We start from the raw sequence: 18,944 nt of genomic DNA on the forward strand, positions 1-18,944 counted from the left end.
AATCGTTGTGTCTCATTGGGTAGATCGAAAAAAAAAGATAACGACTGTGATATAACACACACACACACACACAACATGATGAGTGCAGTGATGACGTTAAACTGACAGATCACACAAAAGCCTTTGAGCCCAAGGCACACATAGTGTGTCCTTGGACCATGTATACACACACAGCAACACACACAGCCATCCCACCGATTGTTGTTCAAGTCAACATGCAATAAAAGTTTACTTTCTTATCGTATGTTCCTGGTCTTATTATACACAATTCATTTTGTGCACCTTTTAATTTCAAATTGAAGAATGTTTGTTTTTGCAATCTTTAATAAAAATGTAATAACTTGCTTTGCCTCCAAAATGACTCCTTTTCAGTCTATGTCAACGAGGACTCTTATTTTTCAACCCCTTTCCCTCAACCACCTGGTTCAATTCTGGTATGCAACGCCCACTGTTTACGATCAGATCAATTACAGATGGATAAAATCCCACTGTACATCATTTCCTATTGAATACTCTATCATGTTTACCTCAGATATATCATTACGTCAGATTATGAAGGTTAAAGTGATTGCAAACAGCATTTCACATTGATTTGCATAAATAATCATAGGACTTAAGGGAAGGCAGAATGTCAAACAAGCAGAAATTTGGGCTGTTTATGTGAAGAGCAGTCATTTCTTACAGGACTAAGTGTACCAACTGCTTTCCAGTACCCATAAATAAAAACAGCCTCACATTGGACTAACAAATCCATGAGCAGAGTCAACACAGCGCCCAAGGCCTCATGTTGTGTGACAGAGTGTGTGTTGTGTGAGAGATATGTGTTTGTTTACTTTCTCTAGAATTAAGACTGGAACCAAGTTTCAACCACACAACCAACCGTGGCCTTCGTGCAAATGAAGTATTATGCAAATTGTGTGTGAAGGATATGTGTGTGTATCTGTGTGAACTTGCAATAAGAGTTCAATCTTCTGATTTGAGAGTATACATATGTGACTATGAAAATATAACTGTGTTTAGGAGTGTGTGCGTGTGACTTGACTGTTGACTCACTCCAACCCTGGTCCAAACAAAATCGGGCGTGCAGACTGGGTGGTTATGTGTCCAATCAGAGTCCTGTTTGCTAGGGGGCACAAGCTTACTAAATAAATACTGACACTGAGAGAGAGCAGTGAGCTGCAGACGTGATCAACATTACACAATCACGGTCAAACTCGATAGAATTACAATCCATTTTTATTCCATTCACTACCAATCTCTCCACATTGTACTACATTGATAATGCATCAAATGTATATCATCAACCAACACTATTAGAGGCATTATTATACACTTTACATTATTATACATTCTATTGTAATATATTGTTCCATGTCAAATCAACCCAATTTTTATTGGAGAAAGATAAACATAGATGATCAATATTTACTGAATTATCCATTATTTTGTAGAAGGAGATCAAAATGGGAAATTTCCGATATGATTTTGGAGCAAAACTACAGGCCAAAGAAATAACCTTAGAAAAGTGTTGGCATCATTATTTTATTTTAACACAGAGAAGGGTAGATATATTACCTAAATAGGTTGACTTCAGCACCACTTGTTGGATTATATGCCAATGATGTGAGTCGAACAATTGGAGAAAATTTGCACCTATTACACCAGAAGCATAATAAAACAAAGGTCTTGTTATGAATCAGGCAGACGAGGAGGTGCGGATCCAAATGCAGTTAAACTTTATTTAAAAAAACCAACAGAAAGGAAAAACCCTCAATGGGGAAACAAACACAAAACTAGAAAAACACGGGCAGGGGAGACATACCAGGCTGACAACATAACAACATACAACCATACCAAACAACGACTGACAGAGACTGAACAAACAGACAGGGTTTAAATACAAGAATGTGGGACAAAGGGGCCAATGAACAACCAGAACACAAACTAGATGACAAGGTGATTAACAGAAGCAAATGACAAATTAACAAGGGCAGGTGAAAACAAGACAGGGTATACATAACAGGTCTAAAGTACAAATAATTGTATAACTAGAAATGTTCCTTTATTTACTCACATAAAAACAATGATGTCAAAATGTTTATTTTTTAGAGTCCTAAAAAATATACTGTACCATTATTAAAAATGACCCATGTGGCTTTTCAGTTAGTGCAATGCCTATATCTAGTCTTTGGATTTAAAAAATGTATGTCTACAAAGCTCTGGAATGCATCATTAAGGGGTACAAACACCAAAGGTGCTGAAATTATACAGTATTTTGGGGCCAAGCACCGAAGGTGTAATTGTTAGTCTTCTTTTCCTTCTTCTTCATCCACTGTTGAAGTCTATGGAAGCCAATAGAACCGTACATAGGAAAGTTATGAAATTTGGAACCTTGATAGAGGACACTCTAAACTATAACTGAACTGAATTTAGGATCTCTAACTCATACCCTCTAGCACTACAAACAGTTCAAATTTGCACTTTTGTTTGAGCTCATAAGCTTTGGGCCATAAGGCTAAGAATACAAAAAAATATATATATTCATTTGCTCATGCCGAGTTGAATGCATACCATGGTTTCAATTTCCACCTGCCATTTTTTACTATTTCTAACTCCTAGGCTGTATGTCTGATTTGCACAACATTTTGCACATATCACCTAGAGACACTCAAAAAATACAATTGTTAGGAATTCATGATGATACACCAAACGTTTTAGTAAAATGTATCAACGAATTAGACGGCAAGCAAGCCAAAATGGATGTGAGGCTTTTGACGCTTTATTGTATTGACATAAAACTTGGTGAAAGTCATCACAAGCTTGACCTGAGGATACCGGCACAGTTTTGGCACAGTGCCACCTAGTGGTCAGAAAATATGAAAAATTGCTATTTTTGCTTATGACTTTTAAATAGTTTGCCCTTAAATCATGAAACTGTTATTTTTAGATTCCTTGGGGCATACTACTTCGAATAACACCCACTTTTCATATGTCGGCCATATTGGGCATCACTCATTTTGAATTTTGTCTTGAATTGCTGTATATTACAAACGCATTGGTGTATCATTACGAAATTTGTTATGAGTCATTGGGGGCATGTATTGGAGGTACTCAAAAAATTTGGGGAAAGTGCCACCTAGTGTTCAAAAGATACAAAAAAATGCTTATAATTTTAGATTAATTTGGCCTATTGTCATGAGACTTGTGTTGTTAGCATCCTTGGCTCATGCAGTGTACGTTGACACTGAATTTGATACTTAAAATGTCAGGCAATACTTCCTGCAATTTAGAATTTCATTGATAACCTCCTTTTTTGAACTCCTAGACCGTTAGTCCGATTTGTATGAGTTTTTGCATGTATCATCAAGAGACATGCACTGGCGGCAAAAAGTTTGGAACAATGTACAGATTTTGCTCTTATGGAAAGAAGTGGCATTCAACTGATCACAATGTATAGTCAGGACATTAATAATGTGAAATATTACTATTACAATTTCTTTTACATTTCAGAACTTCTTAAACTACTTCAAAGTGTTCTCATCAAAAAAATCCTCCACATGCAGCAATGTCAGCTTTGCAGATCCTTGGCATTCTAGCTGTCAGTTTGTCCAGATACTCTGGTGATATTTCACCCCACGCTTCCTGTTGCACTTGCCATAGATGTGGCTGTCTTGTCAGGCACTTCTCACGCACCTTACAGTCTAGCTGATCCCACAAATGCTCAATGGGGTTAAGATCCATAACACTCTTTTCCAATTATCTGTTGTCCAATATCTGTGTTTCTTTGCCCAATCTAACATTTCTTTTTGATTTCTGTTTCAAAAGTGGCTTTTTCTTTGCAATTCTTCCCATAAGGCCTGCACCCCAGAGTCTTCTCTTTACTGTTGTACATGAAACTGGTGTTGAGAAGGTAGAATTCAATGAAGCTGTCAGCTGAGGACATGTGAGACATCTATTTCTCAAACTAGAGTCTCTGATGTACTTTTCCTCTTGTTTAGTTGTACATCTGGCCTTCCACATCGCTTTCTGTCCTTGTTAGTGCCAGTTGTCCTTTGTCTTTGAAGACTGTAGTGTACAACCTTTGGCAATTTCAAGCATTGTATAGCCTTCACTCCTCAAAACAATGATTGACTGATGGGTTTCTAGAGAAAGCTGTTTCTTTTTTGCCATTTTTGACCTAATATTGACCTAAAGACATGCAAGTCTATTGTATACTGTGGCAACTCAAAAACAAACACAATGTCAAGCTTAATTTCAAAACCAATGAACCATTTGGATTTAGCATCCAGTTGTGTTTGATATAATGAACGCCTTGGTGTATTGACATGAATCTTTATATATGGCATTGTGACCAAGCCCCTTACAATACCATATCAATTTGATGACAGTGCCACATATTTGTCAAAAGATATAAGCATTTGTATAACACTATAATGTAATAAAACAAATGTCTTTTTTCACCAATCTGCTTAAAATCATCACCAGAATTCTAAATGCAATCTAAATGTTTGCCTTTGGTGTGCTTGGCCTCATAATTGCTGCTTGCATCTATATTTGTACTGATTCTTTTTCTGCCCTAAAAGTGTCAAGGGTGTCAGAGACTTGCCCAAATAGCATAATGAAGATGGTCAATGATCAACGCTCTCCTATGTGAACCACCATCCATACTGTACTTCAATATGTTACAATACACAAAATGGAAAAGAATCAAAAGTTTTGAATACTCATCAGGGAAATATGCCATTTGTGCCAACCAGTTTTTAAAATGGCCTCAAGGTTGAGTAAGCATGTGTGGGAAAATCTAAAATCAAGTAGCTCCCTACCAAAACAAAGTGATCAATAGAATCAATCTCAAACACTTCATCATACGATCATTTTCACATTTTGTAAGATATAATTTGTTAACAGAAAGCAATTTAAGCAACCGTTACATATGTATTTATTTATGTTTTAGTCCTAAAAAGAAGGAAGTAGATGCCACTGCTCAAATCCTGTCACCAAGACAACAACCACCCCCATGTTGATAAACCCCCAACCATTAGAAGATTGGTTTCTTTGGTTAAGGATTAAGAAGCCTACCCTTTACAAGTCAAAGAGGAGAGCTAGCACTCTAAAAGTGTGTCTAAAACAAACAACACAGAATTTAGAAACGTTAGATGTGCATTTTAAGTGGCTTCTCATTGTTTTCCTAGCTGTCCAAACAGCAAATATAGATCTAGCTATTTTCTGCAGCTTTTGTTTACCTGGCCTCAGAAGCATTCTGACTTTGTACACGATGCACATTACAATGCTCTCAGTCTGTGAGGTTTTCTATCTGTTGTTCAGCAGAAAAGCCAGGGTTTCTATACATTTTGACCAAATATCTTTCATGACCTTTTCAACTCTTTGTGATAGATGGTTTTTACATTTTTAAAGGATATAAAAAAAATAATAATGTTATAGAGATTATAATGTTATAGAGCACCAAAAGAGGACAATTTCTAGGATAACCTTACCCTGCAAAAAAAACAAAACACACTTTTCAGATGGCCTAAACAAGCTGAGCAGCAAACCACTTTAGGCTGGTTTAAGATTGTTTTTTTTCTGAGGGAACCAGGAAAAAAATATTCATTACAGATTTCAATGATTTTCTGATGCTGTTACAAACAAGCAAAGCTATCTCACTACAACAGCAGAGAACTGTTACCTTGAGCTTCTTCATCACATAAATAAGATTATGTGAAAGCACATTAGAGATTTGTAACCCAACAACAGCAATAAAATTATAACATTTTTGATATTCCATCTTGCATCATATTACTTCTTCAACACAATTAGACATTCCCAGAAAGACACATAACAACATCAAAAAAGAGAGAAAAATCTTCTCTCTAAAGACTCCAGATGCACTTTTCCCCTTTTACTCCCCCAGACGAATTACACATGTATACATATTTAACTGCAGCATTACTTCAAGTCTGCTGCTAAGCACACAAAAATCAGACAACCATGAACCATTTGACCTGAAGGTACCAAAGCACTCCATTTACTCACTCACAAAGCAAACCACGACAAATTAGCACCTTTTGTTACACCCTCCATTAAAATAACTTGAGATCTTTTGGGTATAACATTTTATCCAAATAGCCAGATTGTGAGGCAAAATGTGATGTTTAAAGAGATTTAACAGAGCATGAATTCTCCTGCATGCACATCTGTATGCTCTCTCTTTTTCTCTCTCTCCTTCTATATGAGAGAATATATCTTCTATATCTCTCTCTCTTTTCCCAAGAGAGTCCAAATATAGGTCAAGGACTTAACCAGGGCATGGAGAAAATAAAAGGATGGAGAAGAAATTACATGAACGAGATCTACTGCACAAATGTATCTGTCTATGCAGCATCAACATCTCAAAGCTGAAGTGTGTCATTTTACTGTTAAAGTACATTCTCCTATAGTTTAATGTGAGAGCTATAACTGAGCTATTTCTATGCTGATTTCCCAAAAAGTATAAAGACTGTGATAAAACATTGCTCTGTTGCTTTGAGCATCCTGATCAGGGAGAACGTTTTCGAAAAGCTCTGTTTTTGCTCTCAAACACGCTGTCTCAGTGTGGGCAGGAGGCCAAAACATAGAGAAAAAGATTTGTTTTCAAACGAAAACGTATTAATGTGGACATGGCCTTAACTGATTCTGTGAATTTGGGGTGGCATTGCTTGTTCGGCATTTGAGCGTTCTGAATACCCATTTGAAAACAATCTTCATTTTAGAATTTCACTTGGTGACACTAGTCGTGCAGAAATTACACACGTTTATTCAAGGTTTTGGTAAAATCCAAGGTCAAACATTTTGTTTAAACTGTACATGGGCGAAGTGATATGTATCAAAACTTAACAAATCATTTTTGAAATGTCACTATGTTCACTTTGTAAATTTGTAAATTTAGAATATAAATGATGTTATGCTACATTACCAAATAATTTAACATTTACACAAGCATTGAGGGCACTTGCCTGAAATTAAGCAGATTCCCTTCTGAATACAAAGACATAATCTCCCTATAGACATTTATCTTCATCAGTGCAGCCTGAGGGAAAATACACTCCAAGAGAACATTAGACTGTAAAGAAGTCTGGGGCTTTCTGAAGAAATAATTTAACTGAAGAAATAATTCATCAATAACAGCTACTACTGTTCACCTACTATAAAAGCATAAAACAAGACAAAAGTGTTAACCTGCTATTGTTACCTTAACCCTTAAACACATACCTAGAGTCCTTAGTGACCCGGGACCTCATTATACACCATTACATGGGTCCATTGGGGGAGGACTGCCTCCGATCCGCCCGGAGAGGCATGGCTGTCGTCCGTTAGAGGGTGGAGGAGTGGCCGAGAAACAAGCTGCGGCGTATCGGAGAACTGGCGAGTAAGTGTTTTTTTTCCATCTCTCTCTCACCACCGATCCGCGTTGGCCTTTTCCCTCTCTTTTAAATTTTACAGTGTTTTTTTGGGGGTACTACACTGTTACAGGAAGTACCCCCCCCCCCACCCCCCCATTTTTTATATTTCTGTTTCCCTCCGCTTGTCCCCTCCCTCATCCAGGTAGACGGGGATGACCTGCTGGCAGACAGGGCTTAGGGCACACCCTCCCCCAGGGAAAGGGGGGGGGGTGTACGTCATGCCGGGGGCTCCCCTGCCTGAGAGAACGAGGGAGGAATGTGACAGGGTGGAGGGCGGGGCCGGGTCGTGATTATACACACCCGGTCCCTTATCAGGCTAATTAAGCCTCCGAGACCGATAAGGGCCGATTGCGGACGGTGGTGCGACAAGAGAGAGATCGTTTACAGACATGTCTGTCATGTGTGTTTGTTTGTCTTTTGTTTAAGTTAATCATTAAAATATTGTTTATATCGCCAGGCCGGTTCTCGCCTCCTCCTTTCCATTGAACTGCTTTACATATGGCTTAAGTACCAAAGGTGTATATGGTCATTAGAGACCCTAGGTCGCTATCGATTAAATCCTTTGTTCTAAAATTATTTTTTATGTTGCATTCTTTTGACTTTTTATTTTTGACGGAGACTTGGCTCAGCCCAGGTGACTTCATTGCTCTCGGAGAACCTTCTCTCCTGGACTGCAAATTCTTCAGTTCTCCAAGGACATGGAGGTGGCGTTGCCAATATTGAAAAGAAATCTTAGATGTAAAATTCTGCCAACTGACATGTTCTCGAGTTTTGAGGTACAATTATTAAAGATCAACATCAGGGGTCTTGTGCTATGTGGTTCGGTGTACAGACCTCCAGAATATAACAAGGACTTCATCCGTCAATGTTCTTATTTTCTCTCTGACATAGTATCTCATATTGATAGACTGCTGATTCTCAGTTATTTTAACATCCACATTTGTTGACCATCCAAACCTCTGGTGTAGGATTTTTAAAAAAATTTAAAATCTGTCTCTGGTCTAACTCATAACTTGGGTCATACACTTGATGTGCTTTTGTCTTATGGTTTTTCTGTAACCAATCTAAAGATTTCTGATGTTGATATTTCTGACTACTCTTCTGTTGTATTTGATTCTGTCAGTTCAGGTCCTCCACCCACTCAAGTCCTCAAATTACTCTTGGGGCATTCATTCCTCTACTACTAGATAATTTACAGACTATTACCAGGCCCATTTCTCAGAATCTTTATTCACTTGTCTGGATACTGAAGAGCTGGTTGAAGTTTTTAATAAATCATGTTCTTCTGCATTAGATTTCGATGCACCTGTTAAGGCCAGGAAACTTAAGGGCAAAGGTTCCATCCAGCCTTGGTTAAATGACTACACCCGCACTCTCAGAGTGCAGAAAGGCTGAGTGGAAGTGGAAGAAAGACAAACTCCAGGTTTCATTTGACATTTCAAGGACTTGCCACAAATACATGAAAATGGCCAAATCAAATTTCCTCTCCTAAATTAATCTCAGAGAATGCAAATAATTCTGACTATGTGTTACACCCTGCTTCTGTTGCCTGTCCTGATGTGTCCACTGAAACCTGTCAGAAGTTTCTTAAATTTAGAAAGTCCAAGAAATGAAGGCCTCTGCTGGTATTCCAGCCACTCGGCTCTCTAACTTGCTTCAACCATTCTCTTCAGCCCACCTAGTTGATTTAGTTTCTAAGATAAAGAATTCAAGTTGTAAAATGGATATACTGCCTGCTCGTCTTTTCAAAGATGTCTTTGAAACAATGAGCTCTGATGTGACTGCGATTATTAACAGATCTCTAGCAAATGGGGTAGTCTCAGCTAGTTATAAACATGCAATTGTCCAGCCTCTGCTTAAAAAAATGCACCTCGATCCCACTGTATATACCAATTACAGGCCTATCTCCAAGTTGCCATTCATCTAAAAGCTTTTGGAGAAAGTTGTTTATTCACAGTTATACTCATACTTGAATTCTTTTAATATCTTTGATAAGTACCAGTCTGGTTTTAGAACCTTACATAGTACTGAATCTGCTCTTCTGGAGTTAACTAATAACATTTTGCTCTCACTTGACTCAGGATCAAGTGCTGTTTTGATTTTATTGGATCTGAATACAGCATTTGAAATGATTGATCACAAAATACTTTGTGTATGGTGGGTTTTCAGGGTCTGGTTCTGCAGTGGTTTGCCTCCTATCTGAGAGAGGACTTTCTTTGTAAATATAGGCAATTTTTCCTCTACAACAGCCCCCTTATCTTGTGGTGTGCCCAAGGGTTCTATTCTGGGACATTATTGTTCACTCTCTATATGCTTCCCCTGCACCCCATTTTGAATAATATAATGTCTCCTATCACTGTTACGCAGTGACTCACAATTTTATTTACCAGTTAGGCCTGATAGCAGATGCACTGTTGATTCACTTCTTATGTGTTTTGAGGAAATTAAAGGCTGGATGGCAAAAGATTTTTTGCAATTAAATGAAAGCAAAACTGAAGGATTGATTTTAGGATCTGCCAGGACTTCATCTGTCATTAAAGCCCAGTTAGGTCTGCTCTGCTCCAATATCTATATGCATGTAAAAAAATCTTGGGGTCATATTTGACAAATCATTACTGTTTGACAAACAGATTAGTGCCGTTACTAAGGGAAGTTTCGTTCAATTGAGGTCTATTGCATCAAATCCAGGGCATGATGAGTGACTCCAGCCAGGTCTCCTAAGCAACCAAAATTTCCCAGTTGCTAGGGAGAGTAGAGTCATATGGGGTAACCTCCTCGTGATCACTATAATTTGATCCTCTTGGTAGGGCACGTGGCAAGTTGTGCGTGGATGCCGAGGAGAATTGTGTGAAGCCTCCACACAAGCTATGTCTCGCGCTCAACAAGCCATGTGCGCGGATTGACATTCTAAGATGTAGAGGCAACTGAGATTCGTCCTCTGCCACCCGGATTGAGGTGAGTCACTATGCCACCACGAGGACCCAGAGCGCATTGGGAATTGGGCATTCCAAATTGGGGAGAAAAAAGGGGACGGAAAAAAAGGTCTCTCAGGTAAAGACCTTGAAACTGTGATCCACGGGATTATTGTAACTCTCTGTATACTGGTCTGCTCAGTCTGCTTTATCTCATTAACAGATGGTTCAAATGCCACAGCTCGATTTTTACCTGGGACTAAAAAAAGGTAGCACATTACCCCTGTATTGGCTGCTCTTCATTGGCATCCTGTCAAGGCTGCAATTGATTTTAAAATTATTATATGTGTACAATAAACTATGGTGAATTATCAATATTCTATACACGTGTACACATATATATTATACTGTACATGCTATTTCTATTAAAGAGGCCCTGTTGTTTCAGTGATTGACTTGATTTACATATGACATTGCTATTTGATTAAGAAACAACATGGAAGTAAACTATAGCAAGTAGCAAGATGTACTGCTGAAATTATGTAGGCTGAGAAAATACTTATGTGTAACTAATGTGCATCTTATGTGTTATGTGTAGCTCTAGTTGTGTCTAATGAAATTTCAGTGTGAAAGTAATTAATCCTGTTCTAGATTTGTCCTGATTTGTTGCATTAGCTCTTTGTTATTTTATTTATGATGCTTCATCGATACTCAATAAAAAAAAAAGTACTTTTTTTCAATATTGATGCGATCACAAAAAAAAAACACATTTTCTTTAAATTGCGCCTTTAGCTCCATTGTACCCTACTGATGAGCCAAATTTTCTTTCAAGGATACTGCTAACTGGAAGTAATGACCACTTGGATTTGTTTTTCACTACCTTCACAAGCATCCGCGGGCCGCGGCTACCCTCACAGGAGTGACTGTGACCTGACCTCACTTTTTACTCTCACACCATTTGCTGTGTGAACCACATGAACTGGGCCAACTGGAAGTGAGAGAGGCCACTAATAATATCCAGAGAAATTGCAAAGCCATCAACACTGAAGGCAAAAAAGTGAAACATGCTTCAAAGATATTTAGAATGCAAACGCAAAACACTCCTAACACCTAACAATTACACTCTTCTACCTTTATTGGATATTGGCAGTAAATAAATAGATAAACGCTTGAACAATGTGTTATGTGTCCACACGTGCAAATGTTTTAATTAATGGCACTTTTATTTAATTGAAATGCACTTGAGTTGTCTTTGCCTCTTTTGTGTTTGTTTTGTGATTGTGTGAATTTGTTCTGCTATCTTGGCCAGGTCTCTCTTGAAAAAGAGATTTTATATCTCAATGAGACAAACCTGGTTAAATAAAGGTTAAAAAAAAAAAAAAGAATGTGTGGTTTTGCTAAAATAATGACCTTTTTCAAACACATTTCAAGATCACTCCAACCATCATCTATTGGTTGGACAAAACCCATACCATTGGTTGAGCCAATGTTGCTATGTTAGGCTGGTCTCAAACAAACAAAGCAATGTTTAGAAAATTAACCTACAAATGTCTTACAACTGTCTGGGCATAATAAACTGAGACAAAAAAAGAAAAGAAATTATTTTTACATTAAAACTAATTTACACTTAAACATACTAAGTACACTCCACGTAACACGACAATGTGATATCGAGTTACATAATGAAAGTCTTACCATTGACGTGTACGGTTGTCCTGGGGGTGACATCCAGATCAAGGACAGGGCCAAACGGGAAACTCCAAATGAAGGGTATTAGACATCCAAGCACCACGAGCATGACGTCAGGCTGTTTCGTGTGCCCCATTATCAACAGAATGTGGTAAACACTGAGGTTCTCCTTGGATCCAGGCAAGTTCTTCCAGGACCACTGTGCTGATTATAATGCTGTTGTGTAATTGATGCTGATTCACTACAGCAGGCTCTCCCTTCAGCAGTGCAGTCATGGGCTGCTGCTAACTCATCCTTGCACTGTCAAAGGTTTCCCACTGCATTTGCAAGAAGAAATGAGTAAGTCTTTTCTTCCAAAGAAGCATATCAAGAGCAGATGGGTTGATGAGAAACACATTACACGCATATGTAGCACTAAAAAAAAATCTCAGCAGTGACTGTCCAAAGGCAATGCATGTCTTCTGCATCAAATGCTGTGATCAAACTATATTTAGATATCAAAATATACTGTATATTAATGATTTGAAACTGCCTGCTTCAGGCAAACACATTCAACTGCTAAAAAAGAAATGTTTCCATAACTTAACTGGTACAGCATTGCACTAGAAATGGCAAGTTATGTAATGGGTTTGATTCCCAGTAAACACAAATATGGATTAAATGAATACCTCGCTAAACTTATCTGGCAAATGCATAAATGTAAAAGTAAATGTATTTGGCAAAACAGAGCCTGATGCTGAAAACAAATAATCCTTAATAATGCATTGCAAGAGAAAATTCATTTGCAAGTGAGTAGAGGTTTTTTAATAATCTTAAGGTTACCAGATAAGAACAGTATTTCAGTTTTTGAATCAGATTGCTTGAAGAGTATCTCTGCAATCCAAGGCAATGTTTTAAACTGATCTGTTGTACAGTTAGGTTAGTGGGGTTAGTATATCTTACATTTCTTTCATCTACTCCAGAAAATGACATAAACATATCACTGCTAACACATCTCTTCATTGAGTACCATGCTTGGGGTGGAATGGACCAACAACACGTCACCTTGACCATCACAAACGTAAATATGTATGCCTGCTTAGTGTACTGAAAAAAGAAAAAACTACCACAGTATGTGATACGTATGTGTGAGAACTACATAAGTTTAGGATCTTTGAATTCACTTTGCTGTGTTGCTACATCTAAAAACTATAATCTGTTGCATCATATTTGCCCTCAAGGGACAAATAACGTTTCTTATGAACTACTAGAGGTAGACCGATATATTGGTTTTGCCGATTATTCAGTGCAGATAGTTGCTTTTTGGAACTATTGGTTATCTGCAAAAAAATCTATGGCGATAATTTTTTCATTATTTCGTCATTTCAAAATAAGAGTCCCCTGTGTGTTTCGTTGTTGTTTATACATAAAGGTCCTGTGTGAAGCCCTGTACAAACATGCAGCGACTTTATCACTTGATGTCGCTAGTCTCTGCACTATGAAGTTGCCAGTGGCCATTTCTACTGGTGGACTGCACATCTGACCATGTCATCACAGATGATGCATTTTGCTAGTAAAACTACTATTTCATTTCATACTAATTTGACAAGAAATCAGTTTCCTTGTCCCTAAAAATGCACATTCTACTGTGGAGAATGTTTTTATACGAACTGCAGCAGTGCTCATTGCATCATATAATTAGTAAGACAAACAAACTATCAATGTACGAATAAAACTCACACAGACTGCCGACAATTTCTTTTCCACGCATAATTGTTTATTATATCCATTAATATGTATGTGAATACAGAAGAATCATATAGAGCAGTGAAATCGCTCACAGAAACTCATCTGTCTTGCCTGCACTCAACTCTTGGTTGTCTCTCCAGAAGGTCGCTTTTCATTTGAATAAAGTTAGTTGCCAGAGGTCGCTTACGCTCGTGTCCCTGGAAGTCGCCAGCTCTCATTGACAATGAATGAGATGAGGTCCCTTTGTCGCCAGAAGCCACTGCATGTGTGTACAGGCTTTATGCCCCAAATCATTTTTCTGGTTACTATTGTGATTTTGGTTGAACAAACTACATCTGAGATTGTATGCATGATTGTATGCATTGCCATGCTGTCACATACACTCACCTAAAGGATTATTAGGAACACCATACTAATACTGTGTTTGACCCCCTTTCGCCTTCAGAACTGCCTTAATTCTATGTGGCATTGATTCAACAAGGTGCTGAAAGCATTCTTTAGAAATGTTGGCCCATATTGATAGGATAGCATCTTGCAGTTGATGGAGATTTGTGGGATGCACATCCAGGGCACGAAGCTCCCGTTCCACCACATCCCAAAGATGCTCTATTGGGAGATCTGGTGACTGTGGGGGCCATTTTAGTACAGTGAACTCATTGTCATGTTCAAGAAAACAATTTGAAATAATTTGAGCTTTGTGACATGGTGCATTATCCTGCTGGAAGTAGCCATCAGAGGATGGGTACATGGTGGCCATAAAGGGATGGACATGGTCAGAAACAATGCTCAGGTAGGCCGTGGCATTTAAACGATGCCCAATTGGCACTAAGGGCCTAAAGTGTGCCAAGAAAACATCCCCCACACCATTACACCACCGCCGCCAGCCTGCACAGTGGTAACAAGGCATGATGGATCCATGTTCTCATTCTGTTTACGCCAAATTCTGACTCTACCATCTGAATGTCTCAACAGAAATCTAGACTCATCAGACCAGACAACATTTTTCCAGTCTTCAACTGTCCAATTTTGGTGAGCTCTTGCAAATTGTAGCCTCTTTTTCCTATTTGTAGTGGAGATGAGTGGTACCCGGTGGGGTCTTCTGCTGTTGTAGCCCATCCGCCTCAAGGTTGTGCGTGTTGTGGCTTCACAAATGCTTTGCTTTATACCTCGGTTGTAACGAGTGGTTATTTCAGGCAAAGTTGCTCTTCTATCAGCTTGAATCAGTCGGCCCATTCTCCTCTGACCTCTAGCATCAACAAGGCATTTTCGCCCACAGGACTGCCGCATACTGGATGTTTTTCCCTTTTCACACCATTCTTTGTAAACCCTAGAAATGGTTGTGCGTGAAAATCCCAGTAACTGAGCAGATTGTGAAATACTCAGACCGGCCCGTCTGGCACCAACAACCATGCCACGCTCAAAATTGCTTAAATCACCTTTCTTTCCCATTCTGACATTCAGTTTGGAGTTCAGGAGATTGTCTTGACCAGGACCACACCCCTAAATGCATTGAAGCAACTGCCATGTGATTGGTTGATTAGATAATTGCATTAATGAGAAACTGAACAGGTGTTCCTAATAATCCTTTAGGTGAGTGTATAATCGCATACATAAGTAGGTGTACAGGTGTTCCTAATAAAGTGGTCAGAATTTTGTGTCATGAGCATACATGTTCATTACACGGTTGTGCACATATAACATTAGTGTCATATTTATGGCTCTTCACCTTTTCTGAAATATTCATGTTTATATGTATGTAGAGAGATGTAAAAATATATATATTCTGAAAGAATAAAGAAAAGAATAAAGTTTAGATACAGCTATCTGTCAGGAAAACCATAATAAATGCAATAAATCCAGATTGACATTGCCACAGATGGCAAAGAAATACCTCCAATCCCCCGAATGTGGGATTTTATGGCATATCTCATTAATTCTCCATCTGCACTTATCTAGTTCAGCTGCACTAAAATAGAGTTGTGAGTAATGAGTATTTCAAGTATCACTTTAAAAATACTGATTATTGCCTCCAAAAAATTCCTTCAATTTCTTTTAATTTAGAACTATACTTATAATCTTGTAAATCAAAAAATTTCAGGCATGCACTTCATCACACAGAAATCATTACAACGTATTCCCCTACAAGGCTGTGAACTAGGTTTCTCATTTAGACTGATATATGCAGAAAGGCAATAATGCTTTCGATTTGATGTAATGGGAAGAATGAATGCAACCTGCACTGATCTGAAATTCTTGGGAACATGTAGTTTTATATAAGGGATCCAAATAGTTTTCTATATAAATCCCCCTTTTCTGGGTTGGAACCTTAGGACTGCTAGCTCATATTCTACTACCACTGCACCGCACTACGGGTAGACCATGCATAATGATTATATATGATTTATAACATATGAATTTCCTGCATAGCACATATTTTGATGCCATGACAGATCTGTGGTTCAGAAACATTAATGGCAAACTGAGAATAAAATTATATACACAAAATTAAATTTTTTACTGTCAGTATTTGAAGGTGCTGAAAGCTATTTTTTTTAATTTATTAAACATGAAAAAAAAGAAATTCTCATCAGTCTCTGACAGCACTACACTTCGTAAACAGCAAACAAAAAAGTGACCATGGGCCATGGACACATTTTTTGATCAGCCAATCAGAAGATTTTGATGTGCTTTCTGCCTGTCAATCATTTAGCATGTTCTCATAGTGTAGTAGTTAAAGCGAGAAGAATATAGCTCCAGGCAGAGATCCAAAAAGGGTTGAAGCTCCAAACTGCCAGCAAAGATATAAGGGAGCCCCTAACCTAACCCTTTCCCTAACCATGTGTGGAATTGACGCCCCCTTTCGGAGTTGGTGTAACCCACTTTTGGAGTAACCTCGCCCCTTCTGGAGTACCTCCACCCTCTTTTGGAGATCTCCGTCCTGCAGCTATACCATCTTGGTTCATTTTAGGTTTAATATTCAGATTTTTTTGTCTCAATGCTATCTTTGGAGGGCGGTGTTTTGGAAAGAGGGGGCGTGTCTAATTCAACTGCTCAGCCTCGTGAAAGTTCAAGAATGGCTTAAATCACGTACATCACCTTTGTTGTGCATTCTATATTCTATTTCATGTCTTATAAGGTAATTTCTAGGTGCTGACAATGCTTCTTGGCTTCATAGAATGGTCTTGTTTCATGTTAATTGACTATTATGCCTGAGCTATTTTCTTATATGGTTAGTCATTTGCTCCCAGGAGAGCTTTTCTTATACTTAACTAATTTACTGGCAAAACAAACAGAAATAGCTTGGAACATTGCCATAATCATAACCTCTCATTAAATCATCCTCCACAATCAGTGGAAGATTGCATTACAGACAAGATTAAGAGACAAAGTTAATGTTCCTTTGATACCATTAAGAAGCACATTATCTGCTTTACTTGGGTTAATTGAATCAAAAGACAATGGCATTGTTATTTCAGTTTCAAAAGATGTTTAGTGACTTGGTTGGTAAATAAATGTCAAGCACCTGCCTATGGTTTTGTGCAAAAATACATCAACTGACAACTTTGTGACCATTAAATACTTCTAATGATTATACCTTCATCACTGGACCTGGAGTTAAAAATCATAAAGTTCATACAAATCTTGGATGTCAGCATGCACCCCGATTTCAAGCAGCTCTCCCTAAAGGAACATTTTATTGCTTATGGAATTGCTCTTACATTGCTCAGGAGACATATTAAGAGATTTCAATAATGCTTTATTAATAGGCCTACATCAACTTTGTCTCAGATGTTTCTCCTATTAGTCCCTTAAGATAAAGAATATGGACACAAATGAGACCTACGGTAAGAATATTGAGCTCTAAGAGTAATGTGAGTAGCATAGCCCAGATTATTTGGTCTTGGAAGAATTTATGAGAAATGCGTTTGAGCTAATATTGAAATATTTGACTTTTGATTGCAGACTTTGGTATCTTGGCAAATGTGTCCCTGAGATGTCTCTTCTGAAACTCAATAATCGTCTAGGACAAACAACTGATATACCAAAGATCTCATTTGTGATTTTCCTTTCCTATGGGTCATGCCACTTTATGCCTTTGCCTCATTTAAAACAATTACTAAAAAACAGAAAAGCTTCTTAATATAAGTGAAAAGTGTAGTTCTGTAGAGCGCATTGCATATAGATAGATAGATAGATAGATAGATAGATAGATAGATAGATAGATAGATAGATAGATAGATAGATAGATAGATAGATAGATAGATAGATAGATAGATGTCATCAACTACTGGCATCTTTAAAAGCTATCCAGTTTACATTTAGCCTATTATCCCTCATAAACTACATTTTTGGCCACAAATACAAATACCTCGCTAAGTATACACAGCACTACTTATACGATCAGAATGCAATAATAATAATAATAATCAGTAAAGCCTTTCCGTTTCTCTCAGTATGATCTCTACCATCAGATTGCAAACCACTGCGGTATTTTTAAAGGACACTTCTGGCACTCATTCCAGTCACCTTCACCTGCGTGCTGAGAGCAGCTGGCTCCTCTTACATTACAAGAGATGATGCGCAAAGAGAAACAATAGCATATGTAATTAAAAAGCACATGCAAAATGTTTAAAACATATCATAGACTCTCCACTAATCTTACCTGACTGTTCCAGAAAAAAGGAATCACCAGCTACACTGGATTTCCTGATGTGTTGGTACCGATGTTTCTGCTCGAGAGATCCGACTGTGCACTGCGCTGCAAGCACATGCGATTCCTTCAGAAGGGTCTCAGGTGAAGCTAAGCAACGCCTCTATATTTGATATTCATAAGGCGCACACGCCCCCTTCGCTTTATGTCGTGAGATGCATGGAGATGTTGAGCATCTTGACATAGTCTAACTCAAAGCAACAAAAACCATGTAGAGCGAGATAAGTTAGTCTCTTAAATAATTCACTGTTTACATCGATGTCAAAGGCATGTTGGAATCATTTAGCGGAGTTAGCCTATTAACTGGCTGTTAGCTTTATACATTTCCTTTATGGACACGTTTACAGCTTTATAGATAATTGAAGTCTTCAATCCACCTGCGTATTCATGACAAGTACATATAGCTGCAGGACGAGGGAGTTAAATTGGCAATCGTTTTTTGCACGGACAAGGTCGCTTTATTTG

General features: G+C 38.1%; 1 protein-coding gene across 1 annotated transcript in view; it reads right to left on the bottom strand.

Moving 5' to 3' along the window:
- sema4gb (sema domain, immunoglobulin domain (Ig), transmembrane domain (TM) and short cytoplasmic domain, (semaphorin) 4Gb) overlaps nucleotides 1-18,547 on the bottom strand; it is a 43,187-nt gene extending 24,640 nt beyond the window's left edge. Inside the window, exons 1-2 of the mRNA XM_052102438.1 lie at nucleotides 18,432-18,547; nucleotides 12,047-12,357 (exon numbers count right to left, since the gene is read on the bottom strand). Coding sequence (XP_051958398.1) covers nucleotides 12,047-12,176 — 130 coding nt within the window. The 5' untranslated portion in view covers nucleotides 12,177-12,357; nucleotides 18,432-18,547. The remainder of the gene's footprint in view (nucleotides 1-12,046; nucleotides 12,358-18,431) is intronic.
- Nucleotides 18,548-18,944: the final 397 nt, after the last annotated feature.

Source organism: Xyrauchen texanus, chromosome 33 (genome assembly GCF_025860055.1).
Source record: "Xyrauchen texanus isolate HMW12.3.18 chromosome 33, RBS_HiC_50CHRs, whole genome shotgun sequence".
NCBI classification, from domain to species: domain Eukaryota; kingdom Metazoa; phylum Chordata; class Actinopteri; order Cypriniformes; family Catostomidae; genus Xyrauchen; species Xyrauchen texanus.